Here is a 10,072-nt window from a genome sequence, read left to right on the forward strand (position 1 = left end):
GAAAGCTTAGCCAGTGATAAACAAAACTCCAAAGAATTAAGATTGGTTCCCAAACTTTTTCATATGACTGTAGGTCTGGATCAACCCCTGAAATCCTGGTACGAATACTCATTGCATTTAATCACAACATAACCAGCCTGTCACAGTAACAATAAATCTTTATATTTTAGTATTGGTTATGTATGTTTCTCTGTACTCTACCTGGGGAGGGAGAGGTTGTGGAGAGACTGTCCATTCAGTGACAATTTCTCCACATCCCTTTTAAAGGGTGCTTGTCACACACACATAAAAAGCTGTATAATGAAAGTCCTTTGCAAATTAAAAATGAAACCATAATAATTTTTTTCTAAAACATCCATATACAGTATGTTATAAAGGTTTTTAAATATCTGAGCTGTCAATCATATATTTCCTGTCCCGCCTCTATGCCCAAGGCTTAGAGGTGGTGCAGTCAATTACTTTCACTTTGCATTCTGTACTTCCTACGTGTCACTGCACTCCTCACATTCACCCCCCCCCCCCCCATTCTCACGCTCTATAGTTGTGTAGGGTACCGAGCAGGGGCATTAGGTCCTCCATTCTAGTGCATACACAATATTTTGTGGTGATGCACAACTTGCCTTGTCCACAAAGTGGCCCCTGCCTGCTTGATGTGACTGTGAATTGCAAGACTGAAGGAAACAAAATATGAATAATAAATATTGTGTAAGTAAGTAAAGTTTATTTTGCTCAGCTAATGTGATAGAAAAGAATTTGGAATTATTTCTTAGGTTGACAGGTCCCCTTTAAAGTTTTTCTGTTCTTTCTCCTAGTGAAAAGCAAGCATCTCTTATACCAGAAGCAGTATTCAATGCAGCTGCATCTAGTCCTATCACAACAGTAAATTTCAGCAAAAACCAACTAACAGAAGTTCCAGCAAGGTATGAATCATCAGTTTTCTGGTTACCTGTGTAACCATATTTAGGATATGTGCCAACTTGGTTTAAAAATGTCCAATAGCTATGCAGTGAGCAAGTAGCTCACTGTCCACTCTCCTATTGACAGAATGAGCTATTTGTGCAAGACAGCAATTCATTCATTAAATAAAGGTATTCAAACTGTCTGCTGAGTGCCGTAACATGTTGACTCAACAAATAACTCATTATTTTGACTTCCTTAATATCAGTAGCAACATATCCTTTTATTTTCATATATTGTCAAATTGCAAAATCTAACATTTATTAGCGTTGTCGTTTAGCAGGGCTGCAGGTAAGCTTTTCTTGATTTCAAGGCTACAATTTTATAATGGAGTTGAGAGAACGCGCAAACGATTGAGTGTTCCTTCAATCTGTGTCTTTGGAATTAATTTGAGTGTTTTCATGCACTTACAGGATTGTGGAAATGAAAGATTCAGTGTATGATGTCAACCTGGGTTTTAACAAAATCTCTTCAATTTCTCTAAATCTTTGTATGCTTCTGAAATTAACACACCTTGATATGAGGTATGTATTATTGCATGGAGAATGCATATATTAATACATGGTTTTCACATCAATTTTCTCCAGCTATAAACCATAAACTGGTAATGTCCAGCTTTTGCCAAATGAGAACAAGTTGTAGGAAAAAATGTTAAAAGTGAGTGATGAGTGTGCGGGCTGGTTTCTATTACAGGTATGGGATACCTTATCCAGAAACCTGTTATCAGCAAAGCTCCGAATTATGGAAGGCCATCTCCCATAGACTCTATTATAATAAAATAATTCTGATTTTTAAAAATAATTATCTTTTTCTCTGTAATAATAAAGCTATAAAGAAAGATCCGTTTTCCGGAAAACCATGGTCCCAAGCATTTTGGATAATGGGTCACATACCTTTACTTTTAAAAGACTATTGAACTGTAATGTATTACATGTCTCACACTAGTAAAATAAATAAATGGAGTTTCAAAATTTCTGCAATTCGTCTGTAAAGAAAATGTAATGCACATCTTTAAACTAATGTAATATTACCAAATAAGTTTGTAAATGTTTTTTCACTATACTGCACTGCACTGGAGGGCAACTTGATCCCACAGTGCACAAGTTACATTAATTTTCAAAGATTAAAAAAATAATATATATTATTATTATTATTTTTGAAATCTTTGAAAATTGGGCCGAAACGTTGGTTCTACATACCATGTAATTAATACATATATTTCTTTCCACATTAAGACGCTTGGTGCTGGCTTATTTTTTACTTTTATATATCTCCATCCAAAGAAGATCAGCACTCTCAGGGCTTAAAAATATGAAAAAGGTTTTATTGAAAATAACACAGCAGAGGACTAATGTTTCGGGCCTTTATCAAAGTGAATCTGAATCTATCAATGTACATGCCTTATAACTACTAACTGGCGGGAAAAACAACAGCTGTAGTGTTATCACTTGATTTGCATCAGAGCCAGGTCTGTTGCTGAACTACTCAAATTACATTCTTGTTGCAACACTAAAATCTTTATGCTATACTAAAATCCTTTTCAAAACCTTTTTCATATTTTTAAGCCCTGAGAGTGCTGATCTTCTTTGGATGGATATAGTATATTGGTAGTGCACCCAGGCCAGTTGGTGCTTCAGTCTACCACCAAGTGTAGACCTGTAACGGGATGCATGAACGGGTTAACAGTGGCCAAAAAACATTCATGGATGGAATTGTAAAATGTGTTCAGCTATTGAAGTGATGGGCATTTCCCTTCTTGGGTTTCTCTTCTGCAGGGTCTTATGCCTCTATGACCTGATAAATAAATATATATATATATATATATATATACATACATACATTCTTTATTGACATTTGTATTCTTTTCTTATGCTACAGAAACAATGCACTCGCATCCCTGCCTCCTGAGATGGAAGCACTGACACGGCTTCAGTCTATAATCCTTTCCTTCAACAGGTTTGTAAATGTATTCAAATTGCTGTGGAAAATTCTGACATATAATTCAGATCTTTTAATTAAGGGTAAAATGCACTCATGTGACACGTAACACATGGGGGGTGAGCGGTGCTTATCAACAAAGACACATTTTCAAAAGAAATCTCACAAATATGGCACACTCACAACCATTCTCAGGAAAGCCCTTCATGCGCTGTGATGGTTTCAGACATATCATGCCATGGTCAAAATTCAGGCAAATTTTGTAACTTGAGCTGCCTTCTTTCTTACCATTTCCACGTGACCCTCAACAGACTTAAGAGATCATTTACAACTGCTCCTGCTGCAAGTCCAGGAGCATTAAGCTATGGCACCCCCCTTAGTGCTCATTCACGCTTGACAGGAGCAGTATCGTGCTATGCAGTGGCTGTGCATGCAGGACAGCTGTGTCTTTAACATCTGCCCCCGTTGTTGCCTGCAACAAAACTTGCACATCTGAATGAAGTGCAATTAAGTGGACAGGTAGGAAGTGGGAAGAGTGCAGACACTGCTATATTCATGTCTGTGCCCTATTTTTTGAGTGCCCAGACCTGCATCATTTAGGGTGCAATGGGCAAACATATGGTGTACTTCACCTGTCTTTTGCAATTTGCAACCTGCCTTGAAGGTTTTGACCCCTTTAGACTCCCAGTTCACATTTTCAGATTGCACTTTACTGTGCATGTGCTAGTGTAAGAAAAATGGAGGCAATCTCTGTTTAGGAAAAAAAGAATGAGCCTGGCTTTCCTTGTCCTTTTAAGTTTCTTTTGGATGGCGCATCCCTGAGAATTAGTAGACTAGTAATTTAAAGCAACTGGAATATTTTTGTACCCTTTTATTAAAATTGTTTTAACACTGTTTGCACTAGCGATACTTTCACCTTTATAAATTAGTGTATCTTCAATATTGGACATGACATATGGACTATGTATGGGGATCCGCCCTACAAATTGTTTTCAGCAGATTATGATGCACAAGCATTTGGGGTAGTGCAGTCACCTGATATTGTGCTTTTGCATCTGTAAAAGGCGCCTCCAACACTGCTGTGCAGATGACATAGGGGGACAGTGCACTTTTTTTTTATTCAGTTAGGAAGAAGGCCTGTGGGGAAGTCTAACTGGGACAAATTCAAAATATAGTTCTGTAGGCTTTACATTAAACTGACACTGGCTGCCATTCAGACTGTATTATGATATACAGTATTTTGTTCAAGAACATGAACAAACAGACTCACCGCAGATACCTTCACTTTTAATTTTATTGTGCCATGTGTAGGCTTTAGTTTTTCCTTTAAGAGTGTAGCATCATTCCTGTTAAACCCTAAATATTCAATCTTTCATTTATTTACTCAACCCTAACTCGAATGCTTGAAGCATCAGTTTTTCCATATCTACCATAACACTGCTGTCAAACTTTTAACAACCACAATGGAGTGTAGACTGTTGGATGTAAAATTCTGCCACAAATTATGAGTTGTTTTTGGGCACTGTTGTCTAGGAGTATAATTGCATTGTTTATTTTACAGGTTTAAGCATTTTCCAGATGTTCTTTATACAATACCAAATCTTGAAACTATTCTTATAAGCAGCAATCAGATTGGATCAATAGACCCTATTCAGCTTAAAAAAATGACCAAACTGTCCACATTGGATCTTCAGAATAACGACCTACTGCAAATTCCTCCAGCTCTTGGAAACTGTGAAAGTCTAAGGTGAGTTAGCTTTATCTTGCCATTTTCCAGGCCCTACGTGGGCAAGATACCGTCATGTATTTTTGTCAGCAAATGATGGTGCACAAGCAGTCAGGGTGGTTCCCTTCCTTGGGTGCAGTCACCTGATTCTGGTTTTTTATCTAGCTTACCTTAGACACCATTTTTTTTATAGGGCACTATTGTCTAGATATACTGTAAAATGAGGTGACCTTGCTTTATCTTGGGTTTTGTCATTCTCCATGCCCTAAATGGGGAATATACCATCATATATTTTTATTTTTTAATGACAAAATTTGGAGGTGAATGTATAATTATGTTCCCCTTTGTATTTGACGATCGCTTTTTTGAATATTTAGTTTTTATTAAGCATTTTTCTTTTGTTGTATGGACAAAACCTTTCATATCACTACCTATAGACCTCCTGTAGTTCCTGACAAAAATTATACAAACAAACACAGGTTGGTTGCTGGAAGTCTACAGGCCACAAATCAATGCAAGTGCTGATCAGATGTAGTGGACCACAAATTGCAGCATGCTCATATATTTTTCATGGGTTAAAGCATGCCAGGAACTGTAGTTCTGGCATGCATGGCTATTTGTATGTGTGGACCCAGAGTGCATAGAGAGTTGTTCTGCATGCATCAAAAGAGCTTGTCTTGCAAAATGCATTTGGTTGAAATTCCAGAAAGTCTGAGCGGAAGGCATAGCGTGAAGGCACAGATCTTGCATGTTTCCGTTTATGCAGGGACGGAGATAAGCTGCTGAGAGCAGGGAAACTTTTTGATGTGTACTATTTAGAGAAACAAAAATTGAAAGTATATTAAGGAATGGCAATATAATGTACTGCTGCCCTGTAATGTTAAAAGTTTTGTTTGCTTCAGAAAAACAACTCTATTTTGTATAAATGAGCTGCCGTGTAGCCATGGGGGCAGCCATTTAAGCACAGGATACACAGTAGATAACAGATAAGTTCTTAAGAATCCCATTGTATACTACAGAGCTTATCTGTTATCTGCTGTGTATCCTGTGCTTGAATGGCTGCCCCCATGGCTACACAGCAGCTTGTTTATATAAACTATAGTTGTTTTTCTTGAGCAAACACAGCAGTTTTACCAGTGCAGCAAAACAGTACATTATATATATATATTTTTTTACTTTAAAAGACTTTCATTTTTTGGTTTTACTGTTCCTTTAAACATCTGAAAAATTGACTGTGTTTTTACATGTTTATTGTAACCAGAGAGAGCTTGTTTACATTTTTTGTGTAGTAGTAGTAGTACCAGTACCAAAGACTCATTGGTACCACTCAAGCAAAAATTTTCAAGGTAAAAAAAATTGCCTTCCTTAATGAAAAAAAGAGCGTACTGGATTTTGAAATAAAATGGAAAGCCAACAAATTGCACTGTCAATATGCATTTATCAACACAGAGTCTAATAGAAATATGGCGTTGTGTATTTAAATATGGATTTTGAAAGAATACAACATTGGTATTTTGTATTTATATGCATTATCTTTGTTTTCACAGGGCTCTGCATTTAGAAGGCAACCCATTCCGTAATCCACGAGCAACTATTTTGGCCAAAGGAACTGTGGCAATTTTAGAATACTTAAGAAGTCGTATCCCTACTTGATTTTTTTTCATATGGAAAAAAATGGAAGCTAGGGTCTCTACTACATTTGCAGCTGGTGACTGACTTGGGTTATAAGTGGAAACCTTTTCTATATTTAAAAGCAACATGTTCTGATTTCTGTGTAGTGATCATTTAATGTAAAATCTACTTTTTCTTTGAAATATTAAAACAAATAGGCCCATATGTTGTAATGTTAGTAACTAAATGTAATCTAAAACATTTCTGCACTTATTTACACTTACTATCCTTCTTAAAACCCTAAAGCACTTATGTTCATTGATATATTACGTGATACTACAATTCTTCATGGCTAGTGTGTAATTCATTTAATTTAATTTATAGGACATTTGATGATAATGCAAACGTAATACATTGTAATGGGTTATATAAAGATGGTGAGGTGCCTAAACAAATGCATTAATAAAACAAACTCTTCCCAAATAGTTTATTTGAGAATATTGTTTTCTACCACACTTTTGGAGAATGTTTAATGTAAAAGTTCAGCAGAATGTTATTCATATATGCAAAATGTCATTTTTTCCTGGACATTTTACCCATGTTGTGTGAAATCTTATGAAGACAGCAGGAGCTTAGGGTGCTAAATACGTGGGTATATATATGTGCTAATGGAAAAGGATTACTAGGCAGAGCGCGGATCTACACAGCTTCTATTTCAGGGATCCCCAACCTTTTGAACCCGTCAGCAACATTCAGAAGTAAAAGGAGTTGGGGAGCAACATTAGCGTAAAAAAATTTCTTGGGTGCCAAATAAGTGCTGTGATTGGCCATTTAGTAGCCCCTATATGGATCTTCAACCTACATTGAGACTTTGTTTGGCAGTGCTCCTGGTTTTTATACAACCAAAACTTGTCTCCAAGCTGGGAATACAAAAATAAGCTCCTGCTTTAAGGCCACTGAGAGCAACATCCAAGGGGTAGGAGAGCAACATGTTGCTCACGGGCTACTGGTTGGGGACCACTGCTCTATTTGAAAGAAGGTTTTGGGTTCCTAGAGCACTGGGCTGATTTTTCTTTGTGATGCAATCTATATAGTCATGATGGATTAAAGCCTGGAGCAGGGATCCCCAACCTTTAGAACCCCTGAGCAACATTCAGAAGTAAAAGGAGTTGGGGAGCAACACAAGCATGAAAAATGTTCTTGGGGTGCCAAATAAGGGCTGTGATTGCCCATTTAGTAGCCCCTATGTGGATTGTCAACCTACATTGAGGCTCTGTTTAGCAGTACACCTGGTATTTATACAACTAAAACTTGCCTGCAAGCCAGGAATTCAAAACTAAGCTCCTGCTTTGAGGCCACTGGGAGCAACATCCAAGGGGTCGGAGAGCAACATGTTGCTCACGAGCTACTGGTTGGGGACCACTGGCCCTGGAGGAATGTTTAACTGGAGGCTGAATTAGAGCATTATGGGGAAGCCAGTGTAGATAGGGCACATACTGTACCAGTTAAAGAGATCCTGCCATTTTTAGGAGGGACAGTGGGAATCAAAAAGGCGGAGCTTTTTATTTTAAAGGGGAGCTCTGGCTTCCAAACCAAAATGTGATAAAGAGGCCCACATAACACAGAAACCCCTAATATACCCACCACAGTTACCTGTTTCTTCAAATGTATGAATAAATGTCATTTACTATGCTGCAATCCAGCTGTTTAACAGATTCTGCATCAATTGAAATCCTGGGACTAAAACACTGATGTTACAAATTGTAACAACTTCTCCACAGCTTACAGACAGCATGCAGGAACTACATAACCCACAATGCATTGCACTGTGATGTCCTTATTGAAATCACATGTGCAGGGAGTTGTGGGGGTTGGAGGATACAGGCTAAGGACAGCTGGCTGTTGATACAAAGTGACAGTAGTCACCCAGCTCATCAAAGTAGTCAGAAAGATCAGCAGGAGAGCAGGGACTAGTCTTAGGGAACTGTCAGAAACCATTAAAAAGCATGAAAAGTTTGCATATTTTTTAATTGATGTACATTGCAAAGTTGCTTACAATTATGTTTACTTTTCAAAAAACTCAAGTTATGTTTTTGTGGAGTTCTCCTTTAATGTATAGCCAGAAAGCAGTACACAATTTTTTAAGGTTACAAAGAAAATTATCATTGTTGTATGCTACAGTCTAGTATATTGTATGTAAGGAGAACAAAGCCTATTACTAATGAAAGAGGCTTCACAACTAGATCAAGTTGTTATTATGGGTGACTTCCATTATCCAGACATTGATTGGAGAAATGGGGTTGCCAAGTCTATCAGGTTTGCAAATATGCTAAATAACAACTTTTTATTTCCATTCGTTCAGGAACCTACTAGGAATGATTCTCTTTTGAATCTTGTAATATCTAATAATACTGAACTTATATCTAACATTTGTGTGGGTGAGAATTTAGGGAATGGTGATCATAACATGGTCTCTTTTTACATTATGTTGCAGTGACAACTCTATAAGGGAGTAATTTAGACACTGAAGGGCTGATTTACAGTTCAATTAATTGAATCTGATGAGACACTTGAGGACAGAAAACTATGGATGGTGATTTTTCCATTTAGGGTGACACAAGTCTCTGGTGCTGATGCCCATTTCCTATGGTCAGTGCTGCATGTCATGCATGTGTGAAACTAAAACATTCAGCATTTCAGGGACACCAGTAGTGGTTCAATGGGTGATTATCTAATTCCATAGCCTGGCCTTCCCCTATTTGTAGGAATAGTATATGCCAAATCAGGGCTTACCATATCTGATATGGCAGCTTATCTAAAGGGGGTACTACATATTAAATATAGCCTAACAAATTGATCAATTTTTAAAATATAGGTGGAATGCTATAAACCAGGGGGAGGTGCCAGTCCTCACCACATTGTAGCATATTAATAAAAAATAAGTTAAATTAAAAAGTTAATTTGCATATTTGCAATGTAGGATAAACTTCAACACAATTTTATTGCTAAACAACTGAAAAATACATAAAAAAAAATGAAAAAAATATTTGGAGGGTAGGACAGGGTGATGCACTCTACTAGTAAGTTATCATGTAAACAGACGATGGCAAACATAATGACTATGTGAGGATTTGTCTTTTTGCAGTTGCTAAGCCCAGCCAGTGATGACATCCATTTGCTTTGATGCTAATTTGCTTCATTTTTTGTGTGCACCAGCTTGGATTGTTTTAAGAGATTGCATATTTTCAGAGATCTTCTCCCTGTATTGCATTTCCAACAGATAGAAAAAGAAATACGTCTAATTCAATTCCTTATCTTAAAAGTACATGCTGGAGTCACAGAGGCACCATATTCCCAATGAAATACATTCCAAACAAACAAATTCCTCTTCAAGAGATGGTAATATTAAACTATGTGTAAGCTGCCTCTGAAAACAACACAAAATAAAAAAATCCCCAGTAGTAAAGTACTTGTAAGTTATACAACAATAGTCATTTGTTTTTTATATTAAAAAAGCAGTTTGAAAAAATTAGGAATGTCTGTGACAACACAGATCTTATAAATAGAGACTTTAGGTGAGCAGATCGTTTGAAACAATGATTTATTTTGAAATGGATATTTTTAAATGCCAAAAATGTATTTATAAACCTAGAGTTTGTACAGTTACAATGAACCATTTTCTAAAACACAGTATTACAGACCAAGCAGACATTTGTTGCTTACTCAGCCTCTCCTCATCTGACTGGGACTTTTTAACCAGTTTAGCAGAGTTTGGATTGAAACTTGCCCATGACACTCCTCCACTGCTCCCGAAGATTCTCTGTCTTGAACTAGAAGTGA

The 10,072-nt window shown here is 37.0% G+C and overlaps 1 protein-coding gene across 1 annotated transcript in view; it reads left to right on the forward strand.

The window, feature by feature from the left end:
• Positions 1 to 6,715, forward strand: part of lrrc40.L (leucine rich repeat containing 40 L homeolog) — a 29,423-nt gene extending 22,708 nt beyond the window's left edge. The window contains exons 11-15 of the mRNA NM_001092203.1: positions 813 to 920; positions 1,371 to 1,481; positions 2,836 to 2,913; positions 4,457 to 4,642; positions 6,169 to 6,715. Coding sequence (NP_001085672.1) covers positions 813 to 920; positions 1,371 to 1,481; positions 2,836 to 2,913; positions 4,457 to 4,642; positions 6,169 to 6,274 — 589 coding nt within the window. The 3' untranslated portion in view covers positions 6,275 to 6,715. The remainder of the gene's footprint in view (positions 1 to 812; positions 921 to 1,370; positions 1,482 to 2,835; positions 2,914 to 4,456; positions 4,643 to 6,168) is intronic.
• Positions 6,716 to 10,072: the final 3,357 nt, after the last annotated feature.

The sequence above is a fragment of the Xenopus laevis genome, chromosome 4L (genome assembly GCF_017654675.1).
Source record: "Xenopus laevis strain J_2021 chromosome 4L, Xenopus_laevis_v10.1, whole genome shotgun sequence".
Classification (NCBI taxonomy): Eukaryota; Metazoa; Chordata; class Amphibia; order Anura; family Pipidae; genus Xenopus; species Xenopus laevis.